A 22877-nucleotide genomic window follows, 5' to 3' on the forward strand; every position below is an offset into this window, starting at 1 on the left:
GAAAGGAGGGCCCCTTTGCAGTGGATGGAGGAGAGTGAATGCAGTGAAAATGAGAGCTTGGCCCTGAGTGGGGACATGGGACAGTCTAAGAACACTGGGGAAGGTCGACGTAGGGCAGTGGTCCTTGCCTGCAGGTGATTTTACCCCCTAGGGGACAACCGTCAATGCCGGAGACCTTTTTGGTTGTCATCGCTCGAAGTGGGGGATGCTGTGGGCCTCTGGTGGGCGAAGGTCAGAGATGCTGGTGCACAGCTCGCAGACCTGCCTCCCACAGCCCAGGATGATCCAGCCCCAGTGCTGGCACTATGAAAAGCCTGAGCTAAGGTGGCAGGACCCTGGTGTGGCCTCCTGCTGTCCGAGGGATGGCACGGGCTTCTCTAAGGAGGAGAGTGTTGACATGCAGGCAGCTGGCTTCTTTCTGCTGTTGCCCTGGCCTCACCTGGATGAAGCCCTCAGACTTCGTCACTGCGGTGGCTTGAAGGGACTGTTCCCCTCACCCTGGGGTGACCTGCTGATGATGTCTGCTCTCCCCCCACCTCCTGTCTAGGCATTTGGACTTCTTCGAGATGGTCCGGAATGAGGATGATCTGGAGCTGGCCAGGAGGTTTGACATGGTGAGGTGCCTGCAGGGCAGGGGTGGCTGCTGCGGGTCCTCGACCCTGTGCTGTGGTAGGTCTAGTGCTGGTGGGGCTCCCTGGTGGGTGCAGCCTGCTTATGCCACCCTGGCCTTGTGGCAGCTCTGCTGGGCCTCACCTAGCAGGCCTCAACCAGGTCAACTATCCGCCCTGTAGGAGACTGCAAGCCCCAAAGGAAAGAGATGATTCTTTTTTTTTTTTCCCCCTTTGCCTTTTTAGGGCCGCACCTGTGGCATATGGAAGTCCCCAGCCAGGGGTCGAATCGGAGCTACCGCTGCTGGCCTGTGCCGCAGCCACGGAATCTCGGAATCCGAGCTGCACCTGCAACCTGGAACCCTCATCCTCATGGATGCTAGTCAAGTCTGCTGCACCATGATGGGAACTCCAAGAAACGACTCTTCTACATTATTTCTCTCAAATGTCTCTCCTGGGCTGACCTCCCACCTGCCTTCCAGTAATTTCCTGAGTCACCCTCCCCATCACTAACCTGATCATGCTCAGCAAACAAGATCATTTCCGTTTTATCCTTGAGAACCTTGAACACACGCACATGTTCAAGGCCTAACTGTGGTGTTATAATATCCCCATTCAAATGGAGACCTACTTTTGGATGGCGATTCAGTAGCCAAGCACCCTCTCTTTACATCCTGAATAAAAGCCTTGAATTTAAAAAGAAGAAGATAAAGGGGGAGAGAGAAAGAGGAAAAAAGGGAGTCCCTGGTGGCCCAGGGGTTAAGGATCGGGCCTTGTCACTGCTGCGTCATGGGTTTGATCCCTGGCCGCTGGCCCAGCAAAAGAAAAAGAAAGAAATCACAATGCGAGACCCTGTATACCTACTAGAGTGGCTACAGGCGAGCAGACAGACCCCAGTAAGTGATGGCGAGGCTGTGGAGAGACTGACCTTTTCACACATTGCCGATGGTAATGTTAAATGATACCGCCTTTGGAAAACAATTTGGATGTTTCTTAGACACTTAAATATAAATTTACCACTAGATGCAGAAATTCCTTTTCTAGAAACAAACCCAAGAGAAATAAAAAGATGTATCCACGCAAAGACATGCAGTGAGACTGTTCCTAACCGCATTGCTCCTAGTGGCCCCCGAACTGGAAGTAGTCCCAGTGTCCATCAGCTGGTAAATGGATCCATAAAACATGCCAGAGCTGGGGGAGACAATACTCCCTCCCGGGGCGGGGCCCAAAAAAAGGGAGCGAGCGAAGGAAGCTGAGGTAGTGAGGATAAGCAGCTTGCCTGCCATCCCACAGCTAGAGCATCCGTCTGGGCTTTGCACCCGGGGCGTGGACCTGGGCCTCATGCTCCTTGACGCATCACGGCCCTGCTTCCTTCCCTTGGTCTGAGTGGCTTGTTCTCAACCAGGGGCGATTTGAATTCCCCGGGGGACATTTGCAATGTCTAGAGACATTCTTAGTTGTCACAGCTGGTGGGAGGAGGGTGCTGCTGGGGTCGGGGAGATAGAGGGCGAGGGTGCCTCCTGACACCCTGCAACAGACAGGACAGCTCCGCAACACGGAATTACCCAGGCCAAGCCGCTGGGGTGCAGAGGTCCGGAGACCCTGCTTTGTACATGGGGCATGGCTCCTGCCTCCTCATCCCTGCCCTTTTTAAAACCCTGGACCAGAGGCGGGGAAGGTGCAGCCTCCTGCGTGACGGGGCTCAGTGGGTGGAAGCAGGGTCTCTCCCCCTCCCCCACGTCCTCTTCCTCGGTTGCCTCCCCCGTCACCATGCCCTCCGCTCCCCCAGGTCCACATCGACACCAAGAGTGCTTCCCAGATGTTTGAGCTGATCCACAAGAAGCTGAAGCACACGGAGGCCTACCCCTGCCTGCTGTCCGTCCTGCACCACTGCCTGCAGATGCCCTGTGAGTAGCCCCCACCGGCCCCAGGCAGCCTGAGATGAGGTGCTGGGAGCTCCCAGGGTTGGGGAGTCCCACTGTGTCTCCCTCTGTGCCCCCACCCCCAGGAGGCCCGGCCAGAGGACTCAGGCCCCTGCTCTGCTCTTCCTTCCTGCTCGGGGGCAGGACATCCACTGTCCCCCAGCACAGGAGCTGGGGACTCGGCCTTGAGCAGTGCCAACATCCCGGCCCGACAGTCGGGAGCTTGACCCTGCACTGACTGATCACAGCTCATGGCAGACAGGACTGTGATCAATCTTCTCAGGGATGTTTCCAGAAAGGAGCCTTGCGCCTGGGAGAGTCGCACAGATGTGGAATGATGGTGTCTTTTTTTTAAGGTTTTATCAATTCCTCTGTCTAGTCCTTCCGGCTCCCACCCTAACGCCCTTGTTCCTGACTCACTTTACAAATTCCACGTGTCAGTATCTATTCAGAGCAGATGCTAAGCTCTTAAGATCCAGGTTTGCACAGGGACTGAATACATGAGACATGGTTACAAATGACGGCCTCAGGGCGCCACTTGAAATGAGCTTTAATCGCACCATTTGGTACTTCAGCTCTTCACAAAATAGAATGTGTGGAAACGAGCAGGGCCCAACAGAACGGTCAACCTAGGCAGACTCTCTTATGTGGTGGTGATGTTGGTGCCGGTAAATCGAGGTGATGGTGATAATGACAGTTTATCACTGGCTGAGTGGATGGGAGGTCCGTGAATATAGTGTCTCTCAGCCTCAAGACGGCTTAAGGAGCGTGCGTTATTACCTCCAGTTTAGAGTGGATGAGCTTGAGGCTCAGCGAGTCTTTACATATGACAGAATTTCGTTTCTTTGGGGTCGGGGCTTTAGCTAAAACACATCCTACTTCTGTGAGCCAGGGACCTGGCTTTACCCAGTTTTCCTGGATGGCAGGTCCATGGAAAACTATACAACTTTGCAAGGCATGTGTCAGTGGAGGGATGGAGAGGGAGACAGACACAGTGACCTGGACCAGGAAGCTGCCAGTTCTCCAAAACAGTCTAGAAAGTCTTCATGGAAGACGTGGGAAGCCTGACTTTTGCTGCCATGAGTCCTGGTGTTCGGTGCCCCATAGGCAGTGTGAACGGCTCCCTCTGTTCTGCCTCAGCACAGGGCTGTGCAGACACGACCTTCCACCTGACAGGCATTACGGTTGGCCTTTGAGGTCAAGATCGTGCTGGTTGACCTCCCTTGGTGGTCAGTAGAAATAAAGAACTTGGATCAGGAACCAAGGAAGAGGAGCTTACGGAGATGATGTGAAAGGCAGAGTCTGTGTCCAGCCAGACTACAGTTAGATGGGATGAGAATGGGGCTCTGTGAGATCAGACGCAATACTCAAGGCTTTTGCCTGCACAGTTCAAGGTCACCTTGACCACAAAAATCTGCCTGGATTCCACAACCACTTCTCCAGCCCGTTCTCACCCCCTGTCATTGCATGACTGTAATTTCCATTCATCTTTCTCTGTAGAACAATAGCACCAATAATTCTAAAACCTTTTTTTTTTTTTTTTTTTAATTTCCCTGGAGAGTCCATTACTCAGCGTGTAATGTTTTGGAGCCGGTTGACTTCTTAAATGTGCTTTTATAAGATAATTGCAAAAGGCAATTTGCATTCCCAAGGCCCAAGATACTCAGGGTACCGACAGGGAAGAAGGCAGCCAGAGAGGAGAGAAATATGTCTAGAGGTTGACGCATCCGTAAAAGGTCAGCTGCACATCATCCAAAAATGATAGGATTTCTGAGTCTTCATGAGCAGTAATTACATCACCTCCCCGTCAGACTGGGAGCTTGTCAAGGGAGGTGAAGGGCACGCCTCACCGGCCTGCGCCCAGGCAGTGACTCTAGGGCAGGGCCCCGGGGGGCTCCAGGGCTCCGTAGCGATATGAGGCCTGTCGTCCCGCAGACAAGCGGAACGGTGGCTACTTCCAGCAGTGGCAGCTCCTGGACCGCATCCTGCAGCAGATTGTCCTCCAGGATGAGAGGGGCGTGGACCCTGACCTGGCTCCCTTGGAGAACTTCAATGTCAAGAACATCGTCAACATGTGAGCAGTGGCCATCCCTTACCTGTCTTCCTCTTCCTTCCCCGTCTCTCTCCTCCTTGGGGGTCTCAGCAGCCAAACCTCAGCTCCCTCTCTCCCACCCAGACCCCTCTGGAGGGGCCTTGAGCAACATCGTTCAATAGGACTCTGAGATCATGGACCTGTTCCATATCTGCTCTGGCCAAGGGTGGCTAGTGTGACCGAGGACTGAACTTTAAATTTTATTTCATTTTAATTAAACTCAAGTGGCCACGTGACGTATGTATGGCTGCCACCATCATATTGGATAGTACAGGTTTTCAGGGAGCAGGCTCAGTTCCCAGTGATCCACTGCGTGGAGCGGATAGAGGAGGAATTAAACATATTCTTTCTTTTTTGTCCTTTTAGGGCCACACCCACAGCATATGCAGGTTCCCAGGCTAGGTGTCGTATTGGAGCTACAGCTGCCAACCTATGCCACAGCCACAGCAGCACCAGACCTGAGCTGTGTCTGCAACCTACACCACAGCGCATGGCAACACTGGATCCTTAACCCACTGAGTGAGGCCAGGGATCAAACCTGCGTTCTCACGGATAGTAGTCAGATTCATTTCTGCTGCGCCACAATGGAAACTCCAGAATTAAACATATTTACATGGAGTAAGAGTCAGCAAATGATGGCTAGGGTAAACCCAGTCCTCCAGTTTGCTCGTTTTGTTTTGTTTTAGTTTCTTATGTTTTGTTTTCTGTTGCACCGACGGCGTCTGGAATTTCCCGGGCCAGGGAGCGAACATGAACCACAGCAGTGCAGAGACCTGAGCCACTGCAGCGACAACACCCGATCCTTAATGTGCTGTGCAAGGTTACTGCTCTCTCGCTTGTTTTGTACAGTCCATCCATGAGCTAAGAAGAGTTTTATATTTTAAAGGAGTTGTTAGAAACAAACGAAGACTCTGTGACAGAGACTGTATCAGATCCATAAAACCTAAAATAGCTAATCTAGCCCTTTAGAGAAAGTTGGCCAACCGCTGAAAATAGAACATGACAGTTAGATTATGAGGCTGTGGGACAAGGATGTCAGAGCCTAGCATCTCTAGCTCATCATCTGTGACTGACCCTGGGTAGAGAGAAACCCCAGGAAATGAGTTCAAAGTCACATCAGTTAATCGGGCCTCATGTTAACACACTAATTTTCTTAATTTTACACTTTTACTTTCAGTATGTCTGAGTCAGTTGCCCTTAAGGAGAGAAATTGGCTCTCAGTGATTCATCGTATTGCATTGCAAAGCCCAGTAGAAAATGATTTTTGAACTATTCATGCCACTGTTTGCATTTGCACAAATTTATTTAGCTGGGCGTTGTTGTAGCAAAAATCCTAGTCGCCACGGTGGACAAGTACAACAGTAAAGCAATCAAAATGCAGCTTTTTAATTTTTTTCTCTTCTCCTAGTGCTTTACACTGCATAGTAGGGAAATCTTTCCTCTGCCAGAGAGTGACAATTTCTCCGGTACAATGAAGTTTTTGCTGCTTTTTGGACAATGGGATTGGAAACTCAGTTTCAGCCGCCGAGGTAGAAGGACTAGGCTCAGGTGTGAATCAACGCTCTAGACTGACTTAGCCTTGGAGTTCCCACTGTGGCTCAGCAGTAATGAACCTGACTGGTATCCATAAGGATGCGGGTTCGATCCCTGGCCTTGCTCAGTGAGTTAAAGATCTGGCATCGCTGTGAGCTGCAGTGTAGGTTACAGACAAGGCTCAGATCCCGAGTTGCTGTGGCTGTGGTGTAGGACGGCAGCTGCAGCTCTGATTGGATTCCTAGCCTGGGAATGTCCATGTGCCACGGGTACAGCCCTAAAAAGACAAAATAAACAAATAGATTTGATTTTGACTTAGCCTTACATCTCTTTCCTGCCTGGGCTGGGGCTGGAGGCTACAGTGGGAAAAGTGTGTGTATAAGAGAGTGTGTGTGTGTGGGGGGGGGTTACCTTCTCTTCTAGCTTCTTCTACCCTAATTTTCCCTCTAGCCAGCCATTTTCTGGCCCTCACCAGAGGCCGCATGGGGCAGGAAGGAGAAAGGGAATAGGCCTTCCTTGATCAGGTAGCTTAGTAATGAGGCTTCCTGCTCTCTGCGTTTGGCACGTGGATAGATATGACTTGTATCCTGGGGTCTTGTGAAGTCCCTTGCTGGCTGCCTCACACTACAAAACCCTAGTCACTGGCCGTGCAAGTCTGTCTTTCTTCCCCCGCAGGCCTGCCTAGGACCGTCCCTTCCATCAGGTCCTGATTCCCTGGCAGTGCAATTCACACAGACTTATGCTGTTGACGTGTCCCATTTTCTCCCAGATGGACTTTTGGATGGCACTTAAAATAGCTGCAGCCCAATTATCTCCACGATGCTTACCTCTGACCCATGAGAAACCCTCATGCAATCTGTCATGCTAGCAAAATCTTGGAGTACGTGGGTCCCAGCCCATCCTGCCCTCTGCTCAGCATCAGGGAAGATGGGGCAAACTCAGTGGGCACAAAGAAGTCACTAGGCAGTGGTGAAGGAGGATCCCTTGGGGGGAGAGCAACAGCTCTTTCCAAAGAAATCTCATCATGAATTCTCTCCCCCTTCATACTTTGTCCCCTCTTTATATACTTGGTCTGGTTGTGCAGTCATGGACCTAACTCTTTGGCGTTTTCAGATTTACCAAAGAAATGATTATGAGGGAGTTCCTGTCGTGGCTCAGCAGATACAAATCTGACTAGTATTTCTGAGGACACAGGTTTGATCCCTGGCCTCGCTCAGTGGGTTAAGGATCCGGTGTTGCTGTGAGCTGTGGTGTAGGCCGGCAGCTGCAGCTGATTCGACCCCTAGCCTGGGAACCTCCATGTGCCGTGGGCGCATCCCTAAAAAAGACAAAAGACAAAAAAAAGAAAAAAGAAATGATTATAAGGATCTCACCTCAGAAGGTCCCCCACTCATACCTTGATGTCCAGTGAAACCTCCTTTTCTCCTTTTCACCCCTTGTAACAAGAGTTTGGCATCAATGAGGACTCACTGTGATTTAGACACATCCCCTTCTCACCCTCCACATACTCACGCTGTCTTGCTGGGGTGGCGATTTCTCTTGCTCTCACACATTGGTCTTTGGAAGCCTGGACCATGGTAAGGCCAATATTTGGCCTTTTACAATGACATATAAACGTTCCCAGGCCAGGGATCGAGTCCAAGCCACAGCAGTGACAATGCCAGATCCTTAACCCCCTCAACCACCAGGGAACTCAAAGCCGATATTTTGCCCTCTCTCAGGGGCGAGAACCTATTTTTACAAAGTGGTACAAATCATTGTACAATTAAGAGAAGCCTGGGATTGAGTCCTCATTTTACCAGGAGTTAGCTGTCCTCTCCTTCACTGGTCTCAGGGTTGTTGGCTGTATCACAAAGTGGTGGACTGTAGAGATGCTTTCAGCCTTCTCGGTCTGTGGAGGGACACGGAATGAGAACTGGTCAGGGGGGAACCCAGAGAGACATCTTCAGGGCCAAAATCCTAGCCTCCTTGGGAGTTCCTGTTGTGGCTCAGAGGTCACGAACTCGACTCATATCCCTGAGGACACAGGTTCGATCCCTGGCCTCGCTCAGTGGGTTAAGAACATGGCGAGGTGTGGCTGTGGTGTAGGCCAGCAGCTGCAGCCCAATTCGACTCGTAGCCAGGGAACTTCCATATACTGTGAGTGTGGCCCTAAGAAGCAACAAAACAAAACAAACCCTGGCCTCCTTGACATGACTGGACAGGTTGGAGATGAGGCACCGGTATGGGGAATAGGAAGATGACCTGTCTTGGGGAAGTTGGGAGCCCATGGTCAAGAGACCCTTCTCTCCTCTCCCCACCAGGCTCATCAACGAGAACGAAGTGAAACAGTGGCGAGACCAGGCGGAGAAGTTCCGGAAAGGTGAGGGGTCCCGCCTAAACCGGCTCCGTGCTCCGCAGGCACCCACCCCCTGCCCAGCCCAGGACCCCGCCTCCTCCTCGAAAAAGGACAGGCCCACCTCCGCAGCCCCTCTTCCCACTTCCCCTCCCGTCCCACCTCCATCCCCCGCAGAACACGCGGAGCTGGTGAGCAGGCTGGAGAGGAAGGAGCGGGAGTGCGAGACCAAGACCTTGGAAAAGGAGGAGATGATGCGGACGCTGAACAAGATGAAGGACAAGCTGGCCCGGGAGTCCCAGGAGCTGCGCCAGGCTCGGGGACAAGTGGCAGAGCTGGTGGCCCAACTCAGTGAGATCTCCGTACGTGAGCCCCCTCCTCTCCTTTTACACCATTGAGACCTTCAGGCCAGGGTGGGAAGAGCAGGGGTTGGGGTGGGGTCGGGGTGGGGCAAGGATCCCAGGAGGAGGGAGGAGCGAGAGGGGGACCTCAGGCCAGGCTAGAGGGGACCCCTGAGGCTGCAAGGGTGGCACCTTTGTGTGAGACAAAAATCAGTGTTCCTCCCTTGGGGTGACACTGCCCTAAGAAGCACAGCTCAGAGAGCAGAGTGCAGGTGGGGTTTGGGCTCCCCTCCCCCCACCGTCCCCCTGTGGCTAGATCCCCTTGTCCAGGCCTGTGTGCATCCACCGCTGTGGCAGGTGACGAGTATGACTTTTCTGCTCTCTGTGTCTGTGTGTTGGATGTTCCAGATGCAGAGGGAGAAAACAGGGCTGTGTCTGGGAAGTGAGAGCAGGCTTTGGGGATCTAGTCAAATGAAGAATAAGAGTAAGAGAAGGCAGGAGATCCTGCTGGGGTACAACAGGATCGGTGGCATCTCTGCAGCTGCCAGGACACAGGTTCAATCCCTGGCCTGCCACAGTGGGTTAAGGATCTGGCATTGCTGCAGATGTGGCACAGATGGCAACTGAGGCTCAGGTCTGATCCCTGGCCTGGGAATTCTGTATGTTGAGGGGCAGCCAAAACAGGAAAAGAAGAGACAGCAGAGTGATGGGGACTTGAAAGGCATCCTTGATAATGGCTTTGTCTTTGTGATGTCTCTGTCTCCCCACAGACAGGACCTGTGTCCTCCCCACCTCCCCCCGGTGGCCCACTTACCTTGTCTTCCTCCATGACAACCAGTGACCTGCCTCCACCCCCGCCCCCTCTTCCCTTCGCCTGCTGCCCCCCACCGCCACCGCCCCCCTGCCACCCGGCGGGCCTCCCACTCCGCCAGGTGCCCCACCCTGCTTCAGCATGGGCCTGACCCTCCCCCCAGACCCCTTCCCCAGCAGCGATATCCCGCTCAGGAAGAAGTGTGTCCCTCAGCCTTCACACCCACTCAAGTCCTTCAACTGGGTCAAGCTGAATGAGGTGAGTGACAAGGAAGAGGTCACATGCCCCTACGGCCAGTGGCCTGCAGCCCCAGAGAGGGACAGCCCGCTGTTTGCTAACCCCCATCTGGGGTGCTTTCTTTGGTGGGGGTCAGAGGAGACACAGTGGAAGCAGAAGATGGGATTGCCGATGCCAGGCTCTCTATTGGGAAGGGCACGGGGAGATGGTTCAGCACGTGTGATGCCCACATTGGCAAAGCCGCCTACAAATGGAATATGTATGCTGAGGGTTACTGGCATAATATCCAACCAAGCAGGGGTGCCTTCTAGACAAGACAAGGGCTTGGGTGGAATGTTAAGGATAGGGTTGGAATTCCTGCTGTGGCTCAGCTGGTTAAGAACCCAACATAGTGTCCATGAGAATGCAGGTTCGATCCCTGGCCTCGCTCAGTGGGTTAAGGATCTGATGTTGCCTTGAGCTATGGTGTAGGTCACAGACACGGCTTGGATCCCATGTTGTTGTGACTGAGGTGTAGGCCGGCAGCTGCAGCTCTGATTTGACCCTTAGCCTGGGAACTTCTATATGCCATGGGTGCTGCCCTAAAAAGAAAAAAAAAAAAAGAAAAGAAAAAAAGGATAGGGTTGATTTAAGGAAAAGCGTGGACCGTGGAGGTGAAGAACTTGCGCCGTGGCCCAGAGATGGAAAAGATGGGGGCAGTGTGAGCACAGGACTGACATGATGAGGAGTGACTGGGGGACGGGGTGACAGGACAATGAAGAGTTTGGCATCCTCCCAGGGGAAGGTGCATGCCCTGGCTACTCTTCTAGACTGCATAGCAGTGAGAGGCCCACGTGAATATTATCCATGAAGAATCACCAATCCCAGGCCCACGTGTGGGAATTGATTCCTCTATTAGATTCTCATGAGTATAGAGTGTGGTGCCCTGGTGGGACCCCTAGTAATTGAAGGCTGGTTCCAGCCTGACCCTAGCCCTACTCTGGTTCTATTCTCTGTCCTCTTATGAGGACCAGTGGCTTCATCTTTGAGGTAAATGGATGGAAAAGAACTGGCTTCAGTTATCCTGGCCCACACGCACACTCCAAAAACAGTGTGTGCCTGGGACTAGTGGGTGCCCTCTGACCTTGCTGTCTGGGCCTGTGGACAGACTGTTAGAGCATTCATAAGGTATCATCCTTGGGAACTTAAATTAGCTCAGATAGAGACTTAAGTGGGATTGCTAAGTAGATGGTCAGCTGTTTGCTTGGTGCCCGCTCCTGATGGTAGACCAGCTAGCCCGTCAGAGATCTGCTCTGGGTAAAGTTTTCTGCTGGGGGCCATGATGGATAATAATCATGAAAGATGAGATATAACATTGTCCAGAAAGATCTTTGGATCTGGCAAGTTAGGAAGTGTGTCCAGGGAAACACGTGGAGATCCCAGGGGTGGATGGAAGGAGCAATTCTAACCTCTAACCAAATCAGGGTTGGCTCTAACTAACCGTGTGATCTGCAGAAATCACTCATTTTGTCTGTACCTGTTTGCTGGTGTGTCAAAGCCTCTCCAGTTCCTTCTACCCCTAGTTTTGTAATCTCAGTAGAAAGACAAAGCATGATTATAGCTTATTTGGTGTCTCCTGGGCCTCTGCTAACATCTCCAGTCTGTTCTTCAAATTGCAGACCACCTGTTAGCAGCATTTTGAAGTGACCTTCTTAAAGTTTGTGACAACTGCATTGCACAGTTGTGCCCTGTGGCTGCTTCGCCATGGTCACGAGGCCAGCCAGAAAGGCCAGCTGCATCCAAACAAACAGCTCTGCCGAACCAGAGGCCATAGGCTGTGTGGAAGTGTTCATGGCCGCAATCAGAAGTAAGGTTTTTTCTTTTCTTTTTTTCTTTTTTTGGCCCCCCTGCAGCATATGGAGTTCCTGGGCCAGGGATCAGATCTGAGCCTCGGTTGCAACCTACTCCAGATCTTTAACCCACTGTGCCAGGCCAGTGATCGAACCTGTGTCCCAGCACTGCAGAGATGCCACCAATCCCATTGTGCTACAGCGGGAACTCCAAAAATTATATATATATATTTTTTCTTTTAATTTTTTTTAAACTGTGGTTAAAAAGAGAAGTAATTTTGTGTTTTGCCTCCCAGGCTTTACAACTTACAATCTAAGGTTTGAAACATGCCAGGAAGGGCTGATTAGGCATCTCGACAATTAAGGAAGACAGACAAGGCATCTAATATTTTTGTAAGACTTTCATCTGAAAGAGCTTTGTGCTTAGGTTTTCTCTGGCGTCCAGCAATAATAAAGTCTATATCAATTCCTCAGGGACTCGGAGCTGGCCAGGGTCTCCTTCCTAGACAGGAAGTACAGGTTTGATGGGCATGCAGTGGGCAGCACTCGCAGGAGTTGTAGACAGTGGGGGTTGGGGGTGGGGAGACTTGGGTCCAACTTATGATCCTACCATCCCAGATCCCAGTTTTTAGATGCATGACAAAATTCAGCTTATTTCGTCATTTGGGCTTCAGTTTCTCAAGCTGTCAAATGGCAGTAATTCCGATAACCAGATCCCAGAATGGTGGGAGGACTGACTTAATACACGCACAGGACTTGGAACCGTGACTGAGGCAGGGCGGCAGGGCGCGCCTTCGACATGATAATAAAGGATGAGTTGTCCTTAGTGGGACCGCCAGGTGTGCTCTAGGCATGTCATCACACTGAATCCTCACTTCCCTCGCGTCAACGTGATTGAGAGTTTCCTTTCCTGGGACATGGGAGGAGACACGTGCCCCCCTTTGGCCAGCAGCCCCACTGAGGGGCTCTCTGACCCCACATGCTCTAGGAGAGATGCATGATGAAATGTCTTTTTTGAGAAAGATTTCCCTGGCAGAGAAAAGATGTCTCTAGAGGGGCAGAAGCCCCACGAATCCAGTCTGGAAGCAGTGAGGTCTTGGCCGGTGTGGCGTCCACATTAAGTTCGAGAATGATCGTGTGAGGTGGTGAGCGCATCAGGGTGACTGGGTGACCTTTAGGATGTGGAGGATGCCAGGAGCAGATGTACTCGCTCTGGCTGCCGACCTCCACGGGGAGTCCTGAGTCCTTCTGGTGGACGTGGGGCAGGGAGAGGGGGCTGGGCACCCAGCCTGTTGTCTTATGGGAAACTCTTCCCCATGCTGAGCATCCGATTCTGCCATCCCTGCCCTTCTTCTGGCCTCACCAAGAGTAAGAGCGGTGGGAAGCTTTACATGGATGGGCTTCCCCCCACCCCTCCCTGCCCTGCCCCCACCTCAGCCCTCCACCCCTTCACCCCAGCCTAGACCTGGAGGAAGAACCAGTTAGAAGTTCAAGCTCCCTGCCTTCCCGGATTCCATTCTGTTTCCGTCTTCTCTCTGCCTCCCATGAACCCCATTCCAGGAGCCTGGCTCCTCTCCCTGGGTCCCCTTCCCCATGCGTGCTCCTGTGTGTACACACACACACACACACACCACACACACATAGACACACACACACACGTTGTTTCTGCCATGAAAAGAATGCGTCTGTGTTGGGTTTGGCCAGTTGCCTGTATCCCTTGCTGCTCCGAACTTCCCAGCCCGGCATTCCAGAAGAGGGTCCCTGGCCTCAGGAAGGCCACAGGAATGTCCCCACCCCCTGCTCTGGCCTAGCCTCCGCTTTCCAGAGTTTAAGAAAATAAAAGTGAGTGAAAGGTATGTTTCTCTCTCTGAGCCATGCCGAGGGGGAGATGGCGCGAGAGGGAGGCAGAGGCCTTAGGAAGGTCCCCTGGCCGCCCTCCAGGAGAGGGAGGAGAGGGGTTCTATTCTAAAGCTCTGGACACCGTGGGGGCACCTGGGAGGAAGGACTCTCCCCTGGGCCTTCTAAGCCATCATCGGGGTGTTGCAAGACCACTAGGGTGTCCCTGGCGTGCTCACAGCTCTTCCCCAGACCACCCCCCAGGGGGTGTAGTGTAAAGGTCCCACCCAGAGGGTGGGCAGTGCCTAAGCTGGGAGACCTTGGAGGGCAACCCCTGGGCCCTTCCCGCCATGAGGGATGGGACACCTTCCCCCATCTGACCAGAGGGAACTTGTGGCAGAGTCTTGCTGGCCTGAGCAGTCGCTAAAGGGCCAGGCACTCGTCCACCCCCTGGGAATCTGGGAGAGTGGGAGGAAGACCCCTGGGAGAGAAAACGACCATCTCAGATACGGGAAATGCGGTCAGCCCTGAGGATACGAGGATCCCAAGGCTGTGCGGGGGCCCTTCGCTGGTGATTCCAGCCAGCCCTGACCGTCAGGGAAAGCCCCCAGCGAACACTGGTTTGGGTTGGTTTTCCTGGAAGGGGTTTCATACTCCCCCCTCCCCTTCATACTTGCCCGCCTGCCACCCCAGCACGCCTGTAGATTTCTGGCACATGCTTCCATGTGGTCCCTTGCGAGAAGGGGGTTTGTCTCTGGCCTCCCCACCACGGGGTAGCACATTGGAGAGGGTGGAGGTTGAGGCATGGAAAGGACCCCCTGCCACTGGCATGTGTGCATCTGGGACACCAGAGGCTTAGCGGGGGCAGCAGGTGCCTCCGGAGTGAAGGAGAGGACTCAGCCCTGGGGTTTGCCTCCCTTCCCTGAATCTTAGGAACGCGTCCCTGGCACCGTATGGAATGAGATTGATGACACGCAGGTATTTCGGATTCTGGACCTCGAGGACTTTGAGAAAATGTTCTCAGCTTATCAGAGGCACCAGGTAAGACCCTGCCCCCAGAAGCAGCTGGAGACTTGACTTCCCCTTCAGCCCTGGAACTCAACCCTCAGCCCCGCCTTCCCAGTCTTCCTCCCTCCCTGTCATGTGTACTGAGTGATATATTCGTTGTCAGCTACCGTGTTCTTGCTGGGGACACAGAAGTAAATCGGGGGTGTTCTGTGCGGGGGAGGGGAACACCCCATTGTATTAGTTTATATTTACATAACATGTGATGAAACAGAGTCTTGTCCATTGCTCTCTCTGGTCCTGGAGCATTGGAGGTGGAGATGCCGGGCCAGGCCACCGGTGACTGCTTTTTTTTTCTGGGCCCAGGACCTAGGAACTATACCTAGAAGGCATCATAACTTTTCAACCACTTTTGCTGCCGTATCACCCAAATACCCCTGGGAGTCACGCAGAAGATGCTAGTATTTCAAGGAAGGTGGAGCTGCTCCAGGGCATGCTGGGGGGTTGAGGCTGGGGCTGGACAGGCTGGGAGAGGCCCTGGGCTTCGCTCTGCAGAGCCCGCGTACAGAGGCTGAGCAGGAAGCCTGCTCTTCCATAGTAGGATGGGGAGGGGGGTTGGTGGCAGGATGCAGGGCGTTTCTGAGGCAGAACCTGCCAACATGGCCCAAAGTGCCAATTCCCCATGAATGCGAGGGCCCAGGAATCTGCATTGCACGTCCGAGGGCCTTCCTCCCAGGTCCAATTTGGGCATTACTGGCCTCGAGGCCCTCAGAGCATTTGCTTTCTCTCTCTCTCTCTCTCTCCCAGGAGTTATTTCTTCTCCCCGTTGTGCTATTTAATTTTTCTTTTTTAGCTTTCTGGGGCCGCACCCGCGGCATACGGAGGTTCCCAGGCTAGGGGTTGAATTGGAGCTACAGTTGCCAATCTATGCCACAGCCACAGCAACACCAGATCCAAGCTGCTTGTGCGACCTACACCACAGCTCATGGCAATGCCGGATCCTTAACCCACTGAGCAAGGCCAGGGATCAAACCTGCAACCTCATGGTTACTAGTTGGATGCACTTCCACTGCGCCACAGTTGCAGCTCCGAGATTGCTCTATTTTCTTCTGTGTCTTCCTCCGCTAAGCCCAGGGCTCCAGCCCTGAGGGCTTCCCCAGGTTCTGTGAGCGGGGTCTGTGCCCTCCTGGGTCCTGGGTGGCACTGGCTATTGTGACCGGTTCCCCTAGGCTTTCTACTAAGCTCAGGGCTGTGGGGGACACTTCTTGAGGGCACGGTGACTGCTCCAGAGTTACTGGCCAAAGGGGTGCCATGGGGCGGGCTCTGGACCTCCCTAGGGTTCTAGAAAAACGGAATGGTCGTGTGTTTAATTTAGGTGTCAGTACTCCAGGTGTCTGACTCTTTAGCCTGAATTCCAGGAAAGGCAGAAGCTGTGGCCTGGCCGGAGCAGGAAGGTGTTCCTTCAGCTCTTGGGCTCCTGTGATCAGTGGTCCCAAGTGGGCACCGTGGCTGGAGGTGTGTGCCCGGGTGTAGAGGCACAGGCGAGCACACACCCCTCCCCCTATTCTGAGAGTCTTCCTCCAGGCCAGGGGTCCAGCTGGGCCCACCCAGTCTCCAGGGCTCTAGGAGGGGGCCTGTGGGGAAAGGGGGACTCTGGGGTTGCGGTCAAGCTGGGTCTGGGGCCTCCCAGGTTGGTGAGTAGAGAAGAGTTAAGAGGGGCAGCCCCCTGTTCTGTCTCCCCCATCGCCTCTCTGAGCCCCCCAAATCCAGCACCCTGTGTCAGGGCAGGGCTCACCCAGACTGCTGTCACTCTGCAGGTGGCTCCGACTCCGGCATGTTGAATTCACAGCAGCAGAGCTGGGGAGCCCCGGAGGCTGTGTTGCCCCGGTTGCCTCCTTCTCTGGTCTCGGGGTCCTGGGTCCGTGGGGCAGGGATAGTCCTATGAGCTGCCGTGCTCCTCTCTCTGTGCCCCATGCAGGTTCCAAGTCAGTGTCTTCAACCCCATCCGGGTCAGGAAGGGAAAACCAGGCGTGAGCTCCATCCCCCTCAGCTCCCTCAGACAGACAAGGGGCCAAGGGCAGGGAGCAAGTTTCAGGACGCCCATTTTCCTATGTCTCATGAATGCGACTTCCACGTGCTTCCCGCTCAAGTTGCTTTGTGGTTCTGTCTGCCCCCCTGTTTTGAAAGATGAGGTCATTCCAGGGTGCAGGAGAGCGAAGGGCCTGGGGCGGGGCAGCTCGGCGGCCTGGGCTGACTCGGGAGTGGTCGTCCCAGGGATGCAGGGCGTGCAGGAGAGGCTGCCTGTTCCCTGCTTGGTCTGGCTTCGCTGTGACTGCATCTGCTAGAAGCAGCTCCCATCAGTGCCACCCGCGGCGGTCTCATTGGGGTGGGGCAGACAGAGTAGAGGCTGAGGGGTCCCCACGTCTTCCCTACTATTCTCGGTCCCCGAACCTCTTGGCTAACGTTGTGCATGTTTAATTCTCCATTGGCTGCGGCTGCTACCTGCCTAGGAGCTGATAACTAATTCTTCCCAGCAGGTGAGTCACTCAGGGTTCTGGACACTCTGGCTTTTAACCACTGTCCTGGGCTGCTGCCCTGTTCTGGGCCCAGATGAGAGGGCTTGTCCATTCTACCTTCTGCCTTATGATCCGTCTATACCAGCTGGTATCAGGAAGGCTCCCCAAAGAGAAAGCACTATAGGGAAGGGAGGTAATGCAAGCAGGCCCCCACCAGCTATGCAGGTGAAGGTCTCCTGGAGTCAGGAGAAAGCTTCCAGGTCTGTTGTCTTGCTCAGCAGCTCCAAGGCCGTCCTGTAAGGCTGCACAGGCTGAGCACTGTGCAATTCCTGGGGGCACAGTTCACAAAGAGTGATGGCCGTGGCAGCCCCCTGAGTTGTCCAACATGGAGCGTGTGCTTGGAGGGACCTCCTGGATGAAGAGCCAGCCTCCCTTCTGCCTCCCAATGGGCCCGGGAGAAAGCAGGAGGAATCTTTCATTTCTTGGGGTTTGTCTGCTGGAACCCCAGAGAAAAGACTTTTGCCTAGAAGTGTGCCTCAGTTTCCCCACCTCTGATCTTGGGGATGCCCTCTACCCTGGGCACACTGGATTGGGCCTGAAGTCCCCAGGACTCCAGGAACTACAGCCTATGGAAACAGGGAACCAGCCTCTCATCATAAGCTTACAGAGGCTCTCTGGGCAGGGAGAGGGTGGGAGGCGGGAGTTGACTGTCTGGGATGCGGTAGATGAAATCCCATTGCTCAGACCAGTCCCTCCGCCTCTGTCCAAACAGTTCCTAATCTCTCTAAAAGGGGGCTCCTCATGACCCCCAGCCCATTCTGGCCCCTGGTAAAGTCCTGGATGCCTCCTGTTTGAGCCAGTTATTAGCCATCCCCCTCTCTTCTACTCTTTCCCTTTCTTGCTCTCACACCAGGACCATTCATTGCCTGGTTGGCACGAGGGTGGCTTCTCGGGTGGGGGGGTGCAGGAGAGAAGAGAACTGGGGGAGATGCACACCTCATCCTTTCCACTGGGCTTGTCGGTTGCAGAAAGAGCTGGGCTCGACCGAGGACATCTACCTGGCCTCACGCAAGGTCAAAGAACTGTCGGTCATTGACGGCCGGAGGGCGCAGAACTGCATCATCCTTCTGTCCAAGTAGGTGCTCGCCCAGCCTCTTGGGCTCCAGCCCCACCAAGGTTCTAGGTGGGAGGGAACGGGGCCCCGGGAAGCAGAGGCCTGGGAGCAGAAGACGCAGCAGTGGAGCTGACTGCCTGGCGGGGGGGACACAGCAGGGAGTGTGGGGACAGCAGTCTCTGGCCTCACCCCCCACCTCCCAGCTGACCTCCCAGGACTGGGAGGGAGCCCACCAATCAAGAACCCTCTCCTGGGAGCCCACGCTGCGCAGCAGTGCTGGGCTCCGCAGGCAGGAAGCTGCCCCTGTCCAGCCTGGTCAGCGTCTGGCAGTGGAGTTGCTCTGAGCCCACAGAGGCCCCTTGGCTTAGGCCACAGACCAGCATGATCTCAGCCCCCAAGCATTTCCCGTGGCGGTAGAACAAACAGGGCAGTATCTGGGCTCACAGCATAGCTTCTGTGTGGGGTCCCCCCCCTGAGCCGGGGTCAGGGGGCACCACCTCCCATACTATTCTTAGCGCTGCCCCCCCCCCAGAACTGCTGTCCCCCCTTTGCTGCCACATGGCCCCAGGCCTCAGTTTCTCCCCCTTGACAGCCAGGGAGACATCTGCTTCCCCAGGGCTCCCAACGGGTGCATATCTGGAGGGGCTGTGTGCGCGCGCGCGTGTGTGTGTCTGTCTTTCTGTCTATCTATCTCTATGGGGGGTTGCTTCTCCCTCTCCTGAACCACAAGATGCATGGGAACAGCTGTCGGAAGACTGAGAGCTATTCTGTTGGAGGGAAGCAGGAAACTGGCCCCTTAGTGGCCGGGGCTATTCCCACCTCCCATGGAGACACTGGGCATATTTTTGGCATGAGGAGAAGGATCAGAAACTTCCACCCCCCATCTCAATCTACACTGAAGACGGCCCTCTTACTCCCAAATGTCCTTATCAGCCATGATGGGGACTCATATGCCAAGAGACTCTGAGACTCGCGTGTCTCTTTAGAGACTCAAATAGCTCAGGATGGAGCCATGGAGCGGCCCGCGCGGGTCTAGTCGGAGAGGGCTTTGTGGAGGAGGGCGTGAGTGCTGTCAGACCTGCTCCTGCCTTCGTGGAAGGAAGGGAGAGAAGGCCGGGCTCTGGCTTCCAAAGGAGAAGGTCTGGGGTCTGTTCTGAGCAGAGGGGCCAGGCCACGCTGCTCAAGGGTGGGTTTCACCGCAGGTTGAAGCTGTCCAATGAGGAGATCCGGCAGGCCGTCCTGAAGATGGATGAGCAGGAGGACCTTGCCAAGGACATGCTGGAGCAGGTGAGCCCAGGGGGAGGAGCTGAACTGGGGGCAGCCCTACCCCTTCCTGCCAGCCCCTCAGGGAGGCCGAGACCCTTGGGTCAAGGAGAAATCCGGCTAGAGGCCTGAGAAAGAGGTTCACAGAAACTGCCCTAGGTGAACCCCTCTGAGGGGAGGCCGGGAAAGGCTGCCTCTTTTCAAGGGATGGAGGCCCCCAGGAAGGAAATATAAAGAGTGATCCCCCAGGGGTCTCAGGGCGAAGACAGTGACCCCCAGCTGGATCTTCTCCACGGCTCTTCCACATCAGTTGTTGTGTTTTTCAAGGGAAACCCTCCAAACCAAACCACCATCCATCAGACATTAAAATGAAGAACTCGGAGTTCCGTCATGGCTCGGTGGTAATGAACTCAACTAGTATCCATGAGGGGATGCGGGTTCCATCCCTGGCCTGGCTCAGAGGGTCAAGGATCCAGTGCTGCCGTGAGCTGCAGTGTAGGTCGCAGACGTGGCTCGGATCCCGCATTGCTGTGGCTGTGGTGTAGGCTGGGAGCTATAGCTCTGATTGGACCCTTAGCCCGGGGAACTTCCATATACTGCGGGTGCAGCCTTAAAAAGCAATCAATCAAATTTTTTAAATGAAGAACACTGCTGATCAAAAGGCACTATTACTGGAGTGAAAAGACAAGCCAAATTTTAGAAGATCTTTGCTTTATGCACAGATTACAAAGATCACATATTCAGAACAAATGGCTTTACAAACCAGGGAGGACATGACAAACAGCTCAACTTACAAGTAAGAAGAAGACAAATAGGTACTTGGTGAGAGAATGTCCAAATCGTTCAATACTATTATTAGTCATCAGGGAAAAACAGTAGGAGTTCCCTGGTAGCTCAGTGGGTTAAGGACTGGGCATTGTTAGCTCAGGTTGCTGCTCTAGTTCAGGGTTTGATCTCTAGCCTGGGAAATTCTGCATGCCATGGGCACAGCCGAAAAAAAAAAAAAAAATAGAAGGAAGTGTAGAGTTGGGTGCCCAGTGTCCCCTTGGGGCAGATGAAACATAAACCACCACATGAAGATGTGTCTGTCTCTTAAGGGGCGCCTCATCGGTGTTGGGCTTCCATGGGCTGTACCTCCATGTCAGCCTTTCACCAGTTTCCTCTCTGATCTTCACCTGCTCCTTGTAGCTCCTCAAGTTCGTCCCGGAGAAGAGTGACATTGACCTCCTGGAGGAGCACAAGCATGAGATTGAGCGGATGGCCCGTGCGGACCGCTTCCTCTATGAGATGAGCAGGTGGGGGCGGGGGTGGGTGTGGCTGGAGAGGGGAGGGCAGGCTAAGGAGGGGGCTGGAGCTGCCCCTGGGGTGTGGGGGGGGCTACCTCACAATGTAGCTCGCCCTGTCCACAGGATCGACCACTACCAGCAGCGGCTGCAGGCTCTCTTCTTCAAGAAGAAGTTCCAGGAGCGGCTGGCTGAGGCCAAGCCCAAAGTGGAAGGTACAGCTGGGACTGGGGAGGAGACCCAGAGTGGAGAAGCATCTGGGGAGGTCTGGGGGTGGGAGTCAAAGGTCAGGAGCAGAGGAAAACTCCTTTGTTGTCGATTCTCCCCCCCGAAAACCAAAGTCCAGCGCAAGATGTAAGTCTATGATTTTGCAGATGCTTGCTTGTGTTTCTACTCTCCATGCCTCAGCGTGCAGGCTCTCCCAGGCAGGGGCTCTGTTGAAACTGCCCCTGTGTGGGACAGAAAGGCTGAAAAAGATTGATCGCCTTAATCTTTCCCTGCCTGAGAGGTCCGAACTAAGAGACGATCTCTGGGTGCATTATTTTAAGTGTGAGCTACTCAGAAAGTAGGAAATTGGCTCAGCTGTTATGGCTCAGCCGCTTAAGAACCCGACTAGTATCCATGAGGACATCAGTTGAGTCCCTGGCCTCACTCAGTGGGTTAAGGATCTGGTGTTGCCGTGAGCTGTGGCGTAGGTCGCAGATGAGGCTCAGATGTGCTGTGGCTGTGGTGTAGGCCGGTGGCTACAGCTCCGATTCGACCCCTGGCCTGGGATCCTCCATATGCCGTGGGTGTGGTCATCAAAAAGCAGAAAAAGGAAAGAAGGATGGAATGAAACAGAGCAAGGTGATCCCCAGAGGCATCTGATTTTCTGGGTTGGGGAATGCCTTCTACAGTGGCCTTGTACAGATGAGAACTTTGTCATTAAACAAGAACCATGCGCCAAGCGCTGTGTGGAACATTCCATGGGGATGGTCTCCTTTGTCCCTCACAACCCAGTGGGGGCTCTTCTGTCATTTCTGTCAGTGGCCCAACTGGATTGGAATGTAGACCCTCCCTTCACTCCTTCCAGGCAGTACTTCCCAGAGGGCAAGGATGGAGGGACAGGGAGCTGGGGAAAGGGCAGGTGGCAGGAGGGTGGGCAGCCATGAAGGCCCAGGAAGGAGAAGCAGGAGGGGCTGCGAGGCTCATTTGTGGTGAGAACAGATCAGCAGAGGAACAGGAGACCTGTGGCCAGGGTGCTGGGGGGCGGGCTGGAGACAGAGCAGAGCATGGGCCCCTCTGCTGGACATCAGGTTGGCCAGCACCCCCCAGGATGCCCAGTCCAGAGAACGGTCCTTCTGGAGGTTGAGCTGCTTCCGGGGGGCTCTGGCAGCAGGGCAGGGCATGACACGTCAGAGGCAGATGTTTTCTATAATCTGGATACACACACACACATGCAGGCTGGGAACACGGGCACTGCAGGCTGTGGTCTTAGATAACGGGTCTGGGGCAGGGGGGGAGATGGCCGTGGCTCTGCTGGTCTAAGGTCTGAGGTACTTCCTGCCCTGGTGATGGATGCACCTTACTTCACCCAACCTCTCTGACTTGCTGCTACCTGCCTCTGGGGCCTGAGGCACAGGTAAAGGGGTTCAGCCCAAGACGTGTGCTCAACTATGTGTGTGTCTTGGGTCAGTGGAGCAAACGCTCGCCATCGCCTGCAACTGGAAACCAGAGTAGCTTAGCTACCGGGTGGGTCTGATCCCAGGAGCCCACTCCTAACACCCCCCCCCTCCCCTGCCAGATAGTCTGGGGACACTCGGGAAAGAGCCTCCCTTTAACATGGAGCAAAGTAGAGTGAGACAGGTCTGGCATGTCAGTCCCACCGAGCCGCTCGGCAACAGCAATGGCTCCTATCCTAGAATGGTCTGGGGGTCTCATCCCTCCCAGGGCTGGGAAGAGCTGGCTGCCTTGTATTTTAAGAATCGGGTCAGTGGGCTCGACTTGGGGTGGAGACGAGAGGATCGTGCAGGATCGGGCTATCTGGTCCTCCTGCAGTTCCAGAGCTTAAGCTTTGTCCCATCTCCGCCACTGATGAGCTGTTGACACCCGTCCCTCCAACCTCAGGTGGGGCCTCTGGGTCACTCTGCCAAAAGCCAGTCATTCATCAAAT

At 54.3% G+C, this 22877-nt stretch overlaps 1 protein-coding gene across 1 annotated transcript in view; it reads left to right on the top strand.

Moving 5' to 3' along the window:
• DAAM2 (dishevelled associated activator of morphogenesis 2) overlaps positions 1 to 22877 on the top strand; it is a 158689-nt gene that overhangs the window by 126454 nt on the left and 9358 nt on the right. Inside the window, 12 exon segments of the mRNA XM_021098661.1 lie at positions 548 to 614; positions 2398 to 2515; positions 4466 to 4604; positions 8459 to 8517; positions 8668 to 8852; positions 9602 to 9731; positions 9734 to 9900; positions 14478 to 14585; positions 18094 to 18200; positions 19382 to 19466; positions 20631 to 20737; positions 20852 to 20940. Of these exon segments, the coding sequence (XP_020954320.1) occupies positions 548 to 614; positions 2398 to 2515; positions 4466 to 4604; positions 8459 to 8517; positions 8668 to 8852; positions 9602 to 9731; positions 9734 to 9900; positions 14478 to 14585; positions 18094 to 18200; positions 19382 to 19466; positions 20631 to 20737; positions 20852 to 20940 (1361 nt within the window).

This window comes from Sus scrofa, chromosome 7 (genome assembly GCF_000003025.6).
Source record: "Sus scrofa isolate TJ Tabasco breed Duroc chromosome 7, Sscrofa11.1, whole genome shotgun sequence".
NCBI lineage: Eukaryota > Metazoa > Chordata > Mammalia > Artiodactyla > Suidae > Sus > Sus scrofa.